General features: G+C 47.5%; 1 protein-coding gene across 10 annotated transcripts in view; it reads right to left on the bottom strand.

Moving 5' to 3' along the window:
• Positions 1-19,291, bottom strand: part of HDAC4 (histone deacetylase 4) — a 351,316-nt gene that overhangs the window by 111,017 nt on the left and 221,008 nt on the right. For all 10 annotated transcript variants that reach the window (XM_033229648.1, XM_033229654.1, XM_033229652.1 and 7 more), the window contains 2 exons: positions 17,876-18,026; positions 5,366-5,486 (listed from right to left, as the gene is read on the bottom strand). In XM_033229648.1, coding sequence (XP_033085539.1) covers positions 5,366-5,486; positions 17,876-18,026 — 272 coding nt within the window. The remainder of the gene's footprint in view (positions 1-5,365; positions 5,487-17,875; positions 18,027-19,291) is intronic.

The following is a 19,291-nucleotide window of genomic DNA, read 5'->3' as shown; positions in this document are numbered from 1 at the left end:
ACACCAAGTGACAGTCTGGGACTAGGTCTGCATTCACTTTTTCCTTCATAGGAAACACGGAGTGACTTGCACATGCATCCCATGAGTTAAAAAGATCAGTATTCACATAATAATAAACCATATAAATACACAGGATAAAATTATTATTATATTTCAATGGTAGGGTTTGCTTACAGTGAAGCAGGAGTTGCAAAAGTTACACTGGTTTAAGATCTAACAGACCTTCTCTTACTGTTCTGATCTTTTGAGGAGCTTTCAGTGTTAAAACCCCCATTTTCTTGTCAAATCTTAAAACGAGCAGAGCAGCAGGTGCAGGAGGGGCTCAGCCCTGACCCCAAATGCCAGCGCCGCCCCGCTGGACCACCTGGATGGATCCAGAGACCCCACAGGAGCGACCTCACCTCCTGCACAGCCCAGTTCACTGCCAGGGCCCACCCCACGGTGCGTCTGCCCTTCAGACACCAGGAGAGGGTGGCCCCCACCATCAGGGCTGGTCACACCTGCCCAGCCCTGGTCACATGGCCCCAGGCCAGACCGCACATGCGTGCCCTCCGTGAAGAAGCATCCAGCAGGGCGAGCAGAAGTGAAGCTCTATCCCTGCTGCAATCACACCCGCACCGCACACAATTACTCTCACTCACATCTGCACACCACACAACTAGTAACACCCACTCACATCCACACATCACACAACTACTCATACCCATGCCTCACACTACTCACACCCACACATACCTGCACCTCACACTATTCACACCCACACACACCTCACCCATATCCGTAACTGCATCTCACACGACTCACCTCCACACGTCACACACTCATACCCACGCTTCACAATACACCCACTCACATCCGCAGCTCACCAACTCACACCTGCATCTCACTATTACCCGCCCCCACACTTCACACTACTCACACCCACCCACACTGCACACTACTCACACCCACACTGCACACTACTCACACCCACATTCCACACCCCACACCCCCTCACAACCTAAACCCATCCACACCTCCTCACCTTACGCAAACTCATGCCTACATCCCACTTACACCCCACATCTACCTCACACCCACTTACACACATATCCCACCCACACCCCACACACCCACACTTCATGCCTCACACCCACCCACACCCCACGCCCACCTCCCACACACCCCCGCATCTCACACACCTGTCACCTTTCCCACACCTCACACTCATGCCCCACACTCACCCACTCCACACACCCACATCCCACATTCACACCCTACACTAAGCTCACCGGAATCTCACACCCACACTCACACACACAGTCACACTGGCCACTCCGTAGAGCCCCGAGGGCAGAACCTGCAGAGCTGCTCCCTCTACCTCACCCTGACCAGAAATTATCTTCCAGTTTTTCAACCTTTCATTTCTCGCGGCCCGGGGATGGGACACAGATGCCAGGCCAGGAGCCAAGGCACAGCCCCCAGGGGGCCCTGGGGCCAACCCGGTGCCGCACCTAAAGGCAATCCTTGTCTTCCGGAGGAAGATGGAAAAGCAAATAATGTTTTCTTCTAAACACTGGCTTGACTGTAGAATAAAGCTTCACACAGACCCAACCATTTCAATTCCAAACCATTCCCCTTTCATCAGATTCGTACCAGTGATTTCCAAGAAATAAAACGATGAACCACACGCGCCAGGACACGCCAGCAGAGTGAACATGATGGGAGCCGTATCTGAAATTTATAATTTCCTAGTAGCCACATTAACGTGGCTTAAAAATAAATGAACGGAATTTTAGTATTCGATTAAACCATTATAAAGGCCATCCTTTCAACTTACAATCAATAGAAACATATTGACAAGACACCGTGGGTCCTTCCTTCAGACCGAGTGTCCAAAATCCCGCACTCTGCATTGACGGCATGTCCTGGCAGACCCAGCCATGTTTCAAGTGCTTGGGAGCCACTTGTGGCTTGTGGCAGCTACACGGGAAAGTGCCATCTCGTCACAACAGTCTTAAAGCTGGATGCATTGACGCACATAAACACCCTCGGAGTTGGCGCCCTGATGCACCACCCATCTCTGCAGCCTCCCAGCCCTGGTCTGCTTTCTCTCACAGCTGATTCGCTTTGCTGACTCTGAATTTCTCATCAGTGGAACCACGGGGGTGGCCTCTTTGTCTAGGCACCATGCCTCTGGGGCTCCCCCAAGCTGCTGCAGGCTCCGGTGGTCCGTTCCTTGTCACTGCGGAGCAGCATTCCAGTGCATGCAGGGGCCCCAGTTTGCACGGCCATTCCCCTGTTGATGGGAGCTTTGTTGTTTCCATTCTTTGGTGACCGTGACTGTAAGAAGGCGACTTGTCGTGTTGCTTGCTTTCATATGTCTTGGGAAAATATGGAGAAGGAGCATTGGTGGGTCACAGGGTTGGTGGGTATGTGTCTTTGTAGGATACTGCCTGCCTGTTTCCCCAGGTGTGATTCGGATTCCAACAGGCAGCACGCCAAGGTCCAGGGACACCGCATCTGCTCCAGCACCCGGCCTGTGTAACTCCGGCCATCCCCACAGGGATGAAGGGGCTGCTTGCCGTGGTTTTGATTTGCATTTACCTGATGCCCAGTGATGTTGAGCATTTTTTCCACACTTACTGGCCATCCCCATGCCTTTTTTTGTGAGGAACTTGTTCAAACCTTTTGCCCATATTTTTAAGTGGGCGGCTTGTCTTTTTACTATTGAGTTATAGGATCGAGCTCTACATTTTGGATACAAGCGGTGTGTCAAGATATATGCATTGTGAATATTTCCTTCCATTCCGTAGCTTGCCTTTTAATTTTCTTAATGGTGCCTTTCAAAGAGCAGAAGTGTTTCGGTTTGCGGAAATACCACGTTTTGGGTTTTTGGTATCCAGTCGATGATTTTGGCAACCTAAGGAATCTTGCCTCCCACTCCCCATCAAGGTTGGGAAAGTTTCTACTAGGTCTCCTTTCGGAAGTTTGATCCGTTTCGCGTCTATGCTCAGGTCTATGACATCTGAACTAATCATGCGTGGTGTGAAGCTGGGGTCAGGGTTTCAGTTCTTTCTCCACAAAGAGCCGGTTTTCTGACAAAGTTTCTGCCACCACTCCATGATGTTTAAGTTCAGGGTTCAAATATGGCAAAACAAGAAAACTATCAGACTCCATGAAAACAAACCTGTCCTCTGGCTGACTTGAGATCAAGTCCTTCCCCCTCCAACCTGAATGTCCCCAGAGCCCTCTGCGAAGAGGTACCCCTGCCCCCTGCCATTAAAGCCAGGGCAAGCGGGCCTTGTCCAGGCCAAGACGCTCACCTTGAGCACCCAGCTCACCCAGGGAGTTCCATGAAAAGTGAGTCCTCCCAGCCCCAGCCAGTCTGTCACCCCTCCTCCCCGGAAGCCCCCTATCTCCAGTCTCTCAGCACGTCCCTCAGCGCCCTGAGGCTGCCCCAGGCCACCCCTTCTCCCGTGGCCTCCCTGACTGCAGGTGCAGCCTTTCCCTGGGCCTGCTGCTCCATCCTCCCCTCAGGTCCAGGTCCAAGTCACTGCCTGGCTTCTATTCCTGCCGGCCTTGCCCCTTGTCCCTTCTCCACTCACTCCTGGGCGAGGAGGCGCCGGCTTCCCACCTTCCTCCATGCTGCCGTGGCCACCCTCCGGGGGCTGCCCTGTGCTCACCGTGACCCCTGCTTCCCAGCGGCCCCACTGCTCTGGTCCTGCATCTTCCCGCTGCAGCCTCCCAGACTCTGTCCTCTTCTTCAGAAAGGGCTGCCTGTGCTTGCCCCACTCCCATCACTGTCTTCTCAAAGCTCCCTTGCTCGGCTGCCTCACAGCCTCCCTGTACACAGGGACCTAAGGCAGCTCCGCCCCAGCCCAGCAGGCTCTGCACTCCAGCTCTCCATCCTCTGCCAGGCCCCACGTCCACCCTGCCCCTGGCTCCTCATCCTGCCCTTTCCAGCTTGGGCCCCAGGGGCACCATCTGAACCGCGATCCACACTCCTGTCCCTTGCTCCTTCTGCCCTGCAACCCCACACCCCAGCCCAGCCAATGGGATAATGGAGTTTCTCCACAACCAGTCCAGGCAATGGACTGGCTCTGGGGGCACAGATCAGGGTCCCTCCGCCAAAGGGGCTCCCAGGTGCCGATCGCCAGCGATTCTCAGGAAGCCTCCTCCTCTCTCAGGTCCCCATGGCTCACTGCTGTCACGTGCTGCCTCCCACAGACACTGGTCTCACTCCTCCCTGTGAGTTTTTGTGTCCCTGGTTGAGTTACCCAAATCCGGGCGGTGTGTCTGCCGTGAGTGCAGCTTATGTGCCCCTGGCAAGCACAGCGGCTGCCGGAGTGGAGGGTGTGGGTCACCTGTGCTGGAAACATCTTTTGGGATGTCAGGGTAGCTGGCGGCCTCCACGGAAACAAGGGGGATCACGGCCGAGCTGGGGGAGGTTTCACTACACATAGCTGTCCGTTTTGAGGCTTGAGAATAGCTATTTTTTTTCCAATGAAATTACTGATATTTCGATTTACAACAACTCCCTTATGGGATTTTTTTTCTAGAAATGAAATGAACCTTGAGAGCAGCAGAAAACTACATTTCAAAGCGATCCTCTGTTGCCCTTGCTCACTGTTGAAAGCCGCATCGCCTCGCCACTCGCTCGCACCGGGCTCTGTGAACTCGCCTCCGAAGGCCGTCTTTTGCAGGGCATGCCGGCTCTCTTCAGTCCTCAGACGAACAAGTCTTTTGTGGTCCCTGTCAATTGCATGGGCTCTGGCAGGGTGTCTTAGCATAGAATAATAGAAGTACCACAGAGGCTTCCGGACTAGCCTGAGAATCATTGAAACGTCAGATGGGAGCGCTGTAGGAGCACAGAGGATTCAGACAAGAGTTCCAGTTTAAGTGGCTCTTATTGTGGCTGAAAAATGGCACAACATTACCAAGAGTAACGACAGGCGCCAGCCCCCGGAGGACTGTTCGGTCCCTCTGGAGGGGGGCCCACCCCGTGAGGATGGCCGCCGCGCCAAGTATACCCCCAGACCACATCACTCTTGAGGGGCATCCTCAGGCCGCCGCGCCAAGTATACCCTCAGACCACGTCACTCTTGAGGGGCGTCCACCCCGTGAGGATGGCCGCCGTGCGAGTGTACCCCCAGACCATGTCACTCTGGAGGACGGCCCACCCCGTGAGGATGGCCGCTGTGCAAGTGTACCCCCAGACCACGTCACCCACATCCGAGCACCACTGTGCTTGGGGTTTCAATCCCTCACCCTCCCTCCCTGCCTCAGAAGGTGAACAGCTGGGTCCATGCAAATCTACCAATGTTCAGATGGTCCTCTGGGCCCCCAGAGAGGAGGCCAGGGTGCTCCCCACACCCACACTTACCCGTACCAGTAGCGGGGGTCGCTGGAAATGCAGTGGTTCAGATTCCGATGGGCCAGCGCCTTCTTTTTATTGAGGACAAATTCTTGTAACTTCATCTTCACTTCTGTGCTGGCCACGGCACCTGGTGTGGGAGAAAGCACAGCGGCGGGTGAAGTGTAGCTCTGCCCTACAGCAGCAATGCAGGGCAGCGGAGCCACAGAGGGAGGGAAGGGCTGGGGATGGCTATGCACCTTCAGGACACTGTGGTCCCCTGAGCGCTTCCTCAAAGAACCAAGGCCGGGAGGGGTTTTAATAAGAGGTCTTCTTCCCATCAAGATTTTACATAATTGCATTCTATTTAAAATGCAGATTTAATCATCCCAAAGACTTATTGTTAGCTAACACAAACACTTCTGAAGGAAGTTTTAATATTCTTATATAAAAGAACACTCTGAATTAGGCAGTGGTAGTGTGGTGGTTGCATTCTTGCTACCGCAAAGCAGCATCTAAGAGAGAAGGCTTTGTGCAAATGGAAGCATCACGCAGGGACAAAGCCAGTCACACAGGAAGGCGTGCTTCCACACCTGTGCCGACATGACGGCCAGCTCTGCTTCCAACAGCATCAAAGGGCAGCGCCTGTCCTCTCCAGCCTGGCAGCCCAGACTCAGGCAGAGTGACTGCACCAAGTGGGACTGAAGTCGAAACTGTGGTTTTCTTTGTGCCGGTGATTCTTTTTCAAAGCCTCATTAAAGGGAACTGGCAAAAAAAGCCAGTCTCACCCTGGACACAAGGCCTGTTAGCACGGAGCCTGCTCCCCTCAGATCTCCAATCTAACCACACAGTACTTCTATCCTTCTTACAGCACCTTAAGTATCTTCCTAGTATTGCATAATATTCAGATAGCATTTATAATGGTCAAAAACACACTGTGAGGTGAGTGAAGTATGTTTATAAAACCACTTCCTGACTGGGAGGCAGTTTTGGTTGTTAGAAACCACGCTGTAGTGAACATTTATGAGTGGGTAACACTGACCACCTTTAGAATTACTTGCTTAGGTCAGACTGGCAAAGTGACTACATCTGACAGACTTACTATTCTAACCCTTGGCACATCTTGCTAAATTGCTGTCCAAAATATCCCTACACATAAGCCAGGCCCGAAGGCTCACACCTGGAATCCCAGCACTTTGGGAGGCTGAGGAGGGGAGATTGCTTGACCACAGGGGTTCGAGACCAGCCTGGACAACATGGCAATACCCTGTCTCTACTAAAAATACAAAAATTAGCCAAGTGTGGTAGCATGTGCCTGTAGTTCCAGCTACTTGGGAGGCTGAGGTGGGAGAATCACCTGAGCCCGGGAAGTCCAGGCTACAGTGAGCCAAGACGGTGCCACTGCACTGCACCCGGGGCAATGAGAGTGAGACCCTGTCTCAAAAGAAAAAAAACAAAACAAAAACGAAACGTTGCTACACACTGACCCCCTGAACCACCCATCCAACTGAAGTGGGGGCAGCTGCTCCTCCTGCTGGTCCTCCAATCACCACGTGCCCAAAGCTACAAAGCCAGCAGGCATCACTGTGAGGCCTCCCTGGGCACCACTGCACACGCACTGATTTCCTTTCTTGTGAGATAATTCATGTCCTTGGCTTACGTGTTCTTAGGAATCTTTCTGTGATGTGCACGGCGCTGTTGTGGGTCTGTGTGTGTGTGTGTGTCACAGTTGTATCCACTGGAGTCGCGTGGGTTTCTTATGATAATGGCTGTATTGAGAGCCTAGTATATGCCAGCCCTGGCCTGGTTCAGCCCCACATGAGACCTATAAATAGGTATTCTCATGCCCCAGCTGTGGAGGGAGAACACAAAGGTGGCCAGGTGCGCCTCAGGTGAGGTCGGCTCAGTTACCAAGTCTCACAGACGCCCTGGTTCGCGGCGCTCAGCTGCTCCGTGTGTGTGTGCACACATTTGCCCTGCCTCTTGTTTCCTCTTACAATTGGGGTAAAGTGTTAAAACGCTTGTTTTTATAAAGTCTATTTTAGTTTTTCCTTTGTGAGTTTTCCCTTTCCTTAAAACTTCGCAATTGTTCTTCCTTTCAAGGGTTTAATAGGCAATCATTTTAATTTTATCCTTGGTTCTGGTGTTGAGTTTTCATTCATTTGGTTATTTGATAAATTTTTTTCATGACTCACTCTGATGGCTCAGAAATGGATTTTGGCATATACGGCTCTATGGATATTTTGACCAACTGCTAAGAAATTATTAATATCATTAGAAAGATGTCTTTTCCTTGCCACCTTCATTACATACCAAAAGTCTTTGCTGCCACTCACAAATGGAGTTTTTGTTAGTTAGGCGCATTCTGAGTTCCCGACGGCAGAACCCCACTCCCGTTACATCAAGGTGGAACTTCAATGGCTGGTCGAGGGTCAGTCAGCAACGAGACCCCTGGAAACAGGGTCTACCCAGGCTGTGGTGGGGCCTGCACTAGCCTAGCCAGGGACACACAAAGACGTTAACTACACGGCCACCAGCATGGGTCTGGGAAGGCCCCACCATGATGCATGAGGCTTCAGGCTTGGTGCTCTCTCACGGTCTGAGAAAATAATGCCATCGCCCGAGTCGAGCTGTGCCCGTGACGTCCCCCAGCTCATGCTGCTGAAGATGGTCTCATCACCTAAGTCGTGACTGCGGTGAGCGCTGCCACAGGTGGGGGGGGGGGGGGCGGGAGGGATGCTTCTGCTTCTTCAGGGCGCCCACCGTTAGACTTGAACGTCACAGATGAGCACTTTTAGCAGAACCGTCTTTCTGTAAGGGGACTTGTCAGAAGATCATACGCTTATGGGAACCATTCGCTTCTACCATTCCCAGGCATATGATCACTGGAATTCCTAAAAGATTATCAGCAACAGGCTGCGAACGTTGGAAAAACAGACCCAGGCATAAACCAGAGTTAACCCCGTAAATATACAAACCGCCTCCACAACCAGGAATAAAAGGAAAGGCCGGGTGGTGGGGAAGATAAGTGAGCAGAGAACACAGAAGACCAATTTCAAAAGGAGAAGGCAAATTTGCCAATGAGTATGTTAAATCAGCTTAACTTTACTGATAAAAGAAATAAAAAGTGAAATGGGTAACTTCAAGTTTTTGCCTTTACACTGATAACATTTTTTGGGGGGTATTACCCATGCTGCTGAGGGTGCAGGGAAGTAGTAAAACCGCACAATGATGCTGGTGATAGCGACAGTGAGGATGAGGACCCAGATGGCCAGTTGGAGGGGATGGCCCTGCAGGTCCCTCTATACGGCCGTCTTTGAGTGGAAGCAGCAGAGCAGGACAAGAAGCAGGTTCTCAGTGTGCAGGATGAGGACGCCCTCAACACTTTCCAGCAGACCCAAACTCAGTGTAGTCAGCCTTACCTCCTCAAAACACCGGTTGCCAGGGACAGCTGTTACTGTGGATTCACTGGCCCTCCACGGGGCAGGGCGTGCACTCCCGGAACAGGGCCAGCAGACCCCACTTTATCACCCACACTCTCTCCCTGCTTCTGCAAACACCACTCAGTGGCAAAGGGTGACTTGGCCACAAGCCTGGATCCTGCCTGGCTTCCTCTATGCAGGGCTGGGTGGTGGGCATGACTGGGGTTCATGCCGCATGCAAGGGGGGGTGGGCATGACTGGGGTTCATGCCGCATGCAGGGGGGTGGGCATGACTGGGGTTCATGCCCCACCCACACCCAGCACAGGCCTGGCCAGCAGGAAACATGAGGAACATAAGTCATCGATTCATGACCTTTCTAACCACCAAGGAATCTTCTTTTGATCTTTCGGACTTTACTAGGAGAGTATTCAAAATGAAGGGCTGATTCTGACCCCCTACCCTGTTTCTGCACTTCTGGTTATACACACGCTCATCTGTCAATAGGTTTCTCACTTAAAGTTCTAGAATGAAAAAAACCCGTTCAATAAATGGAGAGTAAATCTCCCTAATTTTTCCTTTTACTTTTTTTTTTTCTCCTTAATTCACATTGAGTATCACTCATCCCCTGGACGGAGGTTTCCACAGAGGCTCTATGAGACGCCAGCCGTTCTGGCCCGCGGAGATGAAGTGGTGGATAAAAGAGGCCAAGTTCTTCCCATACCAGGTGGCAGAGAGTGCGCCCCACACCTAAGGAGTAAGCGAGCGAGTGACAGCTGAGTGGCGCAGAAGAGGAGGACAGCAGCTCCGGGTGGGGTGGGGCGGGGCAGGTGGGGGGGACGGCTGTGCTCGCGGAGGGCCAGGGCCTGGACCTGGTGAGTCCAGACGACGGAGCTGTGGCAGGTTTCGCTTGGCTTCTGCCTGAAAGGGCTCCTTTTTCTCCCCACCCCCTTGCCTCCGAAAAAGGCACAACCTCCAGAACGGACACCTAATGACTTTCAGGAGCAGCCTTTCACGTCATTTTTACACAAAGCAGAGGACTTGCTCAGTGACCTCGCTCCATTCCCCGCGGGGCTGTGCGTGTGAACGGCAGTGAGAGAAAGCGGGGCTGTGTTCGCTCCGCACTGCCCGGGCAGAGTCCACTCTGCTCCTGCTCCTTCCCCAAGCTGATGTGAAGGGTGTGTGTCTCAGATCCCCAAGTGCCGTTAATCTAAACCAAAACCTAGCTGGTTCAAGACAGTGTGTTCTTGCACAAGGTGATGAAAACTGCCACCAGTCTGTCAAATGAATCGCATTACTTGGCATCAATGAATAAAAGTGAAGAATTATTTAAAATTAAAAGTAATGTAAATATTTACAAGTGTAATGATATTTATTAAATACTCAATAAGAAATTCACTTAAAAAAAAAAACCCAGGAGAATAAACAGATGCTGCACACCGTGTTTTCAAATGCTGAGACGCTGCAGATGCTTCATGTCCTCTGCGCCAGCCGCCACTGCCCCTCCAGCCTGCACAAACAAGGACCTCCTTCATGGGGGAAGACGCCGGCCCCCGGGCCCCGCTTACATAAGAGCCCCCGAGTGGCGTCCACCACAGCGGCCTGCAGCCCTGTGTCCTCACCACAAGACCACACTCTGAGGGCTGCAGAGTCGACACAAGCTTGCCAAGTACCCAACTGTACACAGTTTATTATTAATAATAAAACCTGACCACCCAAATCCACAGTGAAATCCACCGGGACTGCCGCCTGTGACGGGGCTAGAGCGGAGCAGGAACATTCCAGAGCTCCAGTGAAGGGTGGACGGCGCTTTGGATGCAGTGCAGGGATTGTTTTGGGCTGGTAAACGGATCCAAAATGTTTTCTGAAGTGAAGTCTTTCATATTCTGTGAGCCTCAAGATGGTATTTTTATTGGAAGAGTCTGGTAAACTCTGAGGAAGTAATTTAGATCAAGCTGCTTTTTAGCAATCTGAAAAACTTATTTGTTGGTTAGTTGTGGCACAAATCAACGAGCTGATATTTAAATTTTAAACTTCAATTCTCTGATAAGCAACTATTTTCCCTACTCCAAAGAAAAATACATAGGATCCACACTGGGCTCCTGGTGAACCACAGAAGCGTGGAGAGGAAGCCAGACCCCAGGCGGAGGCCCCAGTGCTTCGGGCTGTGGCACACGCCCCTGCGATGTGGGTCCAATGCACGCCTTCTGCACTGCAGTGTCACCAGCACAGGCCAGACACGTCAAAACCCCACGCACAGGGCTCCCAGGGGGACCACGCGCTGTTGTCTACGGAAGGCAGCTTTCTCAAGTGGAAAGCAACCCCACAGGGCGGGCCCTGCCTGGCAGGCCATGGAGCCTCTACTCAGATTCCTCACACGTGAAGCCAGAGGATTCAGCTGGACTCCTGGCCCTTAACCCAGGCAACACACTAGGGTCACTCCAGCAGTTTCAGAAGCGAGAACACTGCCAGCCGGGTTCCACTCGGGATCAGTTCAGCAGAACACCCTGGAGTGAAGAGAGACCCACAGCACCGCTACCGAGAGGGCCTGGATCTGCATGCAAAGACCAAGCATGCGTGCAGCCCCGTCTGCAGGGTCCTTCTCCTCAGGGCCTCTGCAGCCATGTCTGGAAGCTTCTCCCCTGTGGGCAATCCCTGGCGAATAAGTCACCATCTTATCGAATCAGTGTGACAGGAGCCAGGGCCATCATGCAGATTTAGTACTCACTTTCAAATCCCAATGCAAAAATTAGACCTCAAATGGAATAGAAACCCTCCTCAGAGGCCTCTTCTACCTTGAAATTCTACCAGTTAAAGTGAAAAAACATTGAAAGTACATTTATTATCTCAAGAGTAAAATGCTGTGATAATTGATAAAAGTGTTAGTTTTATGGACAAAAACAATTACTAAGAACTTGGAAATAACTAAATAGAGAAATAAACTAAAAACTCAGAGTGCATTAGCTATGTACTCTTAGGAAAAACATATCTAGTTTGAAATAGCAAATATTTATAAAAATGTACCAAGTAATATAGGCATAATAATACAGTTTAGATCATATCCCAATTCTAATTTAACATTAGTTTGTTATAATAACATTCATTACATTAAAAATAAACTTACAAACTGAATTTACTGAATAGTTATTTAATTCGTTTTAGAACACAAGGATTTCAAATACAAACAAATGAACAAAAATGTCCTATTTGGAAAAACTTCAAATTTAGTGCAGATTAATTAAAAGCAAAATGCCAATTTCACAATCTAAAAATTATATAAAGGCGAACCACCAAACCAAATATTAACATATCCTTTCACTCCAGACAACAGTATAAAGAAGAACAGCTTAGGAAACCTGGAGCACTCCAAGCACATTGTGTTTTCAATAATGTAACTTCAAGAATTTGTATACAGGTAATTCAATTAAACCTACGGGAAACGGTCAGGAGGTCTGGACAAAGCACCCGAGTCTTCTGTCTGAAGGCACACAGAGCAACTAGGGCAGCGAGGAACGCCAGGGCCGAGGTCAGAGACTGGGGCTGCGGGAAGTGGGACCCCACCCTCGGGCAGCCCGTTGTCTAGAGTCAGCAGTGGGTTTCCGAACGGGCCCTTGATAGGGCCATGAAAACTGAGGAAAATCAAAGGACCCCAGTAAACCTCACGGGCTTGTGGGTAGGACCTCAAAGGGCTATGCCTTATGAGTAACGATGGCCAGAAATCCACCAGCCCTTGGGAGGCCTGAAACCCAACTCAGAATCAGCTCCAGACCTGACTACATTCAGATGCTTAAGAAGCGTGGCCACTTCTGGTCAACTACAAGAAGGAAAACAAAGTCCACTCGAAAAGAATGTGTCACCCTCCCAGGTCTCCCATCATCACAACAGCACAAAGTCAGACATGCAACCTAAAACATCCAAGTGTAGAAAGAAACACAATCTGACGAGAGAGAGAGAGAGAGAAACAACAGGCAGGAAGCCTTGCCACAGGGCCAGAGAGTGTTATCAGTCAGACTCCAAAAAACTGCACTACGTGCAGAAAAAAAATAAGATCAAGAAAGTCTATGGAAAACTATGAAAAAGGGCCAAATGAAAATCCTAGAACTGAAAACCAAATAAAGGTAAAATCCAATGGATGAGTTTAGCAGCAGATTACTGTGCAGGTAAAGCACAAATTAGGGAAGCAGATGATAAATTGGAAGAAAATACCCACACTGAAGAAAAGAAAAGGGAAACACAGACACAAAAATAACTTCAGAAACTTAGGGGATACTGAAAGCTAATCCAACACAGGTATATAACTACAGTCCCAGATAGACTAAATGGAGAGACGGGGGCAAAGTCATTACTTACTGTGGTGAAGTCTGAGAATAATCAGGTCTAATAATTCACAACAGTATAAAACAACAGATTTAGGAACTACAAATCCCAAACAGAAGAAATTAAAATGAAAGAAACTACAGTTAAGCACATTAAAAAAGAACTTCAAAAAAATCAAAGACAAAATCGTAAAAATAGCCTGGGAAAAAAGAGTATTTCCAAAGAAGGAACAATAGGATGGACAGCTGATTTCTGGAGATTAACAATAGATGGCAGAAGAGAATGGAATGGCATTCTTAAAGTGCTGAAAGAAAATAATGACAAACCTAGAATTCTATGCTCAGCAAAAATAACCTTCAAAGATTAACCTGAAATCACATTTTGAACAGAAAGAAAATTCATCGCCATTAGACCTGCATTAAGGTAAATAAAGAATATCACAGATGAAAGATCAGACATGAAGAAACGAATAAAAGTGGAAAGGATAAATTTATTAGTAAATCTTGACTATATAAAATAATAACAACAATGTCTTGTGATGTTAAAGGTAAGTTGAGAGTTAAATACAGGTCAAAATAGTATATAAGTTAAGAGTGAAAGTATTCCAGACCCTTACTTTGTCAGAATTGGCAAAAGTATTAATTTAGATAAGGTTATCGATAATCAGTAAAGAAACAGCAAAATAGTGACTACCAAGCTGGTGAAAAAAAAAAAATATATATATATATATATACACACATATATATATTACTAAAAACATACATTAAAAGCAAGAAAAGCGAATTAGAATAGTTGAGATAATTAGAATTCATATTGTACAATGATAGATTTAAGCATAAATGCATCAATAATTATATTAAATGTAAATGGGCCAAACTAATGGAAAGACAAAGATTGTCAAACTACAAATCAAAACTTGTGGGATGCAGATAAAGTTGCATTTAGAGGAAAATGTATAGCTATATAAGCACACATTAGAAGAGAGGGCTGAAATCAATGCTCTATGTAACTACATCAAAAAGCTACAAAAGCCACCATACAACCTAAGAAAATAGAACATAGAAAAATAATAAAAATAGTAGAAATTAATCAAACTGATATTCAACAAACAACATCCATAAAGTCAAAAGCCGGTCTTTGAAAAGAATAACTGACAACCTTCTGGAGAGAATGACCAAGGAAAACAAAAGCAAAACAAAACAGCAGCAATAAAGAGAAAACGCACAAACAACCAACATCTGGAGTGTAACAGAGGACATCACTGAAGGTCTGACAGACGTCAAAAACACCAGAAAAGGATATGACACCGAAAACCACTAAGCCAGAAATTCAAAAATGTATAACAAAGGCATATATTTCTTTAAAAAAAAAATACAACTTAGCTAAAGTGATCCAGGGGGAAAAAATGTCCCATTAACTATTTTAAAAACTGAATAAGTAATCAAAAACCTTTGCACAAAGAAAACCTTAGGGTCAGATGGCTTTAACAGTAAGTTTCACAAGATATTTAAGGAAAAAAATAATATCCATGTTAAATAAACTTTGCCAGAGAATATAAAAGGAGAGAGGAATGATGCTTAACTCATTCTGAGGCCAGCATAGTCATGACACCAAAACGTGACAAGGACATTATGAGAAACGAAACTGCTTGGCAATCTCCCTCATGAACACAGTTGCAATCATACAAAATAAAATATTAGCAAATCCAAGTTTTCACTACATAAAAGATAATGTATTACAATCAAGTTGACTGGGGTTATTTTAAAAATGCCAGTTAGAATTTATATTCAAATAAATCCATATGCTTTACTTCATTAACCAAATAAAGCCAAAAAATCATACAAACATCTCAAAAGATGCTGAAACAGCACCTGATAAAAATCAATATCCATTCGTACTGAAACCCTATGCAAACAAGGAATGGAAAGGAAACTTCCATAATCTGATAAATAGCACCTACCAAAAACAAGCAGACAAATGAGTAAAACATACAAACAAAGCCCCTACAGAAAACATGGCACTTAACAGGAAACTGGGAACCAGACAAGTGTGCCTGCCTTGATATCATGACCATTGTGGCTGGTAGGAGTGTAAAGTGGTATACCACTTTGAAAACTTTTAGGCATCACATATGAATACTGACAACATGCATGCCCCAATCTCAGTCCATTCTACACAATAAGCAAGTAAAAGATATAAAGGGTATTCCAATCAGAAAGGAGGCAATCTTGTCATTATTTATAGATGACAGGATTCTAAATGTTGAATATTCAAAACAATCTATTAATGATTAGGATATATGAATTTAACAGGGTTGCTGGACACAAAGTCAACAGTCAAAAATTGACTGCTTTTCAAAATTATAAAAACCAAGCCATTCACAATAGCAACCAAAGCCATCAAATGGCTTGAAATATATTTAATCAAATACATGCATGCCTCCTTAACATAGAACTATTAAGAAAATATTAAGAAAAATTAAAGAAGGTAAATAATCAATGTTGTAAAAATATCAAGTCTTCCTAATTTGAACCACAGAGTCAATGCAGTCACAAACAAAACCCCACTGGTATCAATTCCAGGTAGAATCAGCTCCTAAGAGATCATTAAAGAGGATGTACCCAAGATTTTGAAGAAGGGAAAGATTTCTCGAGGCACAAAATCATCTAAAGGAAAAGACTGAAACTGTATTAGAAGGGAGAATTTCTGTGCCTGAAAGGTAACATTAAGAGAGTGAACAGGCAAAGTACAGAGCAGAAGAGGAGATTTACGGCATGTACAACTGGCCAAGGGCTTGATTCCATAATATAGAAAGAACAACTCCAAATCAAGAAAAAGGGAGACTCCCCCATCAGAAAAATGGGCAAGAGATTTGAACAAGCACTTCACAGAAAGAGGAATATTCATTTGGCCAAAAAACTTATGAAAATAAACTGTATCTTACTGGTAATCACAGAAATGCAGCTGAGGGCAGGAGGAGGAGCTGAAATTAAAGTGACTGACAGCAGCAAGTGTTGACGAGGACATGGAGCCACAGGAACCCTGGTATGTGGCTGGTAGGAGTGTAAAGTGGTATACCACTTTGAAAACTTTTAGGCATCACATATGAATACTGACAACATGCATGCCCCAAAGTTCAACAACTCCACTTCACATTTGCCCACATGTACCAAGAAACACATCCGAGAATGCACAAAGCACCACTGCTTTTAATAGCTCTGGTTAGGAAACAAGCCAAGTATCTAACAACTTTAGAAGAAATGACTACATTGGTGCATCTATAAATGGGACGCCACACAGCAATATATAATAGATAATGAATGACTTCTTGCTAAATGCAAAATGGGGATGAATTTCACAAGCGTAACATCCAGAGAAAGAAGCAAAACACAAAAATCCTACATATTAAGGGTTCCATTTACATACGTTTCAAAAGCAGGCAAATTAATCTTCCATGTTAAATGTCAGGAGAGGAGTTATTTTTGGGGAAGGGGGAAGTGCATAAAGACTTCTCTTCCTACCTATGGGCCAGCCCTACAAGAGTAAATCGCTCTACTCTCCTTACCTGGAATTCTGTTACCTGAGGAAAATGTATACCTCGGCTCATTTTCAGTATTACCAGAAACAGACAAGTTCAACTAAGCATGGAAGTCCTGGGCAGAAACTCTGAGTGTCTGTGAAAGTTCCCTCACTCTGGTGATTCGATTCTGACTGTCTGTGTCACTTAAAACAACAAGTTGTCCATAGAAAGGATACAAACACACAGTGAGCCAAGGGCTCTTTTAAGTGAAGATCTGAGAGGATGCTCAGGGCAGACTCAGCCCCACAGTGGACCCTGCACCCCGGGGACACGTCAGGGCTCAGACACGCTGGTGACATTAGGCACTGTCCTCGTGCAGAGGAGCCCACGGGTCCTTGGCCCAGCAGCCCACAGTCAGCAGGGACGACACTGTGACCTTTTCCTCAGTAGATGCGTCCCTCTAATTTTCCAAAGCGGGAAACAGCAAATAGAATGTTCTCCTGGATAGTATCAAGTGTGGGCTCTCCTTAGAAGAAAACAGACCACACTGGTCTCCAGATGTACAAACACAGCCCCCACAGAAGGCAAAATTCACAGTGGAAGGAGCAGATGGGAAAAGTACGCTGCTGACCCTCACTGGGTCACTCTACAACCTAACACCCGCCCCTCACTGGGCCGTGAGTTGATCTACAACCTAACACCTGCTTTCAAGGCACTTACAAAATGCTCCCGAAAGAAAAGTACTTTGAAAAATGCAGGGCAGAACTCACAGATGAAATTCACTGTGCATCTGGCATGCTTTATGGCTTTTAATATTTTTAAGTCTATTAGGAATCCTGCCAAATAGTCTTTAAAATGTTTAAATCAAACCAAAAGTCGGGCTGAATGCCCCTTGCTTTGATGTTAATATTGAATCCTGCAGCCCTGGATGAAGATAAATCCATGGACTCTGGTTCACTGGGGGAGCTAACCAAGGGTGGGCTGACACACACGCTACACTCACTGTCCCTGTCAGGGGGTGGGAGTCCCATTCCTGGCCTGCTTCTTAGAAACCCAGCACAGGCGAAGTGGCAAGAGTCACCACGGTGAGGCTCAGCTGCCCCTAGATCTTTCCCTACTCCCCATGTGCTGCCCCAGTGCCCTCCTGCACTCACTCCCTCTGCCCCCCACCTTCCGGAGTCCATGCCCCCACTCCCTCTCTCTGCCCAGCCTTCTGCACTCGCACTCAGCCTCCTTCCCTCTGCCCGGCCTCCCTCTGCCCGGCCTTCCATGCCCGCACTCACTCTCTTTGCCCTTCTCCTTGTTCTTGAGCTGCTGCAGCTTCTGCTCCCGGTGCTGCTTCTCCAGCTCCTGCTCCTGGCGGTGCCTCTCCAGCTTCCGCTGGTGTTCCAGCAGCTCCTGCTGGTGCTTCATGGCCAGCATCTCCTGCTGCTGCTGCAAGCAGAAGGAGCAGACAGATGGTCAGAGCCCAGGCTCCACACACAGAGACCCGATGAAGACCCAAGAAACCAGCCCAGGCCCCATGTGTTTGCCCTGGTGTGGCCTTGGGCACTGCCCTGCCCTGCAGTGCTGCTATTTCAGTCCAAAAAAGAAGTCAGGGCCATTCCAGGCTCTGGGCATTGTCTTACCTTTTAAGTGGAAAATATTAAAAACAAAAGCCATTGGCTTGCTAGAAGAAAATATGCAAGCAGAGTTATGTTATCTTGCAAGTTGGAAATGCTATTTTGAGAACGACATAAAGATAGTGAAGAGAGCGTGAAAGGGTACAACCACTTCAGAAAACTGCTGGGCACTTTCTTATAAAGTTAAACACACATCTGCCCTGAGACCCAGCAACCCCTTTCCTAGCTATTTATCCGAAACATGGAAGCACACCCACAGAAAGCCTGTACAAGAACGTGCACGGGAGTTTTGGTCAGACCAGCCTCGATGCCACCCATACATTCCCTCGAAGGTGGACACTTGGACAAATGACGTGTGTTCATTAAAGAGAACATCACCTAACCATAAAAAAGAATAACCTATGTGTACACAAGGAAACACAGGTGAACTGCTAAAGAGCAGGTGTTGGCAGAGGGTGAAAGAGCAGAGAGAAGAGGCGAGACTGGAAGACCCTCCACGGGGCTTCTGCACTCGCAGCTCCAGTTCCGCACATTCCACCACGGCCTGGCATGGAAATACGGGTGATTGGTCCTGGTGTCTCCAGGCTCTGATCCTCCACAGGCTCAATGAGTGGAGGTGAAACCCAAAAGTACGGAGGGCTGACTATATCCACATGAAGTTCTAAAACAGAAAGAATGCACAAGGATAAGCATCAGAAGGCTGCCTCTGCGGAGGTGAGGGAGGGTGGCAGGGGCCGAGGCCGGAGGAAACGCCCCAGTGGATGGAGTGTCCGACCTGTCCAGTGTCCATAGGGGAGGGCACAGTCACCCAACAGCACCCTTAAGGGCTGGCATTCTACTGAGTATAAATTATATCTCATATTTCAAAAACTGATAGACATAAAAATGTTTGTCTTAATAACAATTAAAAGGCAGAAGGTAAAATAAAAACTGCGGTATTTATGACACACAGATAAATTTTACATAAATGGTTGTTATACATTAATGAGAATATGACAGGCAGCCCACTAAAAAGTTGGGCAAAAAAGAACAGGAGATGCACAGAACTGTTTAAAGATAAATGGGGATCAATGTTCA

This window comes from Trachypithecus francoisi, unplaced genomic scaffold (assembly GCF_009764315.1).
Source record: "Trachypithecus francoisi isolate TF-2019V2 unplaced genomic scaffold, Tfra_2.0 Lachesis_group13, whole genome shotgun sequence".
Lineage (NCBI taxonomy): Eukaryota > Metazoa > Chordata > Mammalia > Primates > Cercopithecidae > Trachypithecus > Trachypithecus francoisi.
This window is presented reverse-complemented; position numbering and strand designations above follow the sequence as displayed.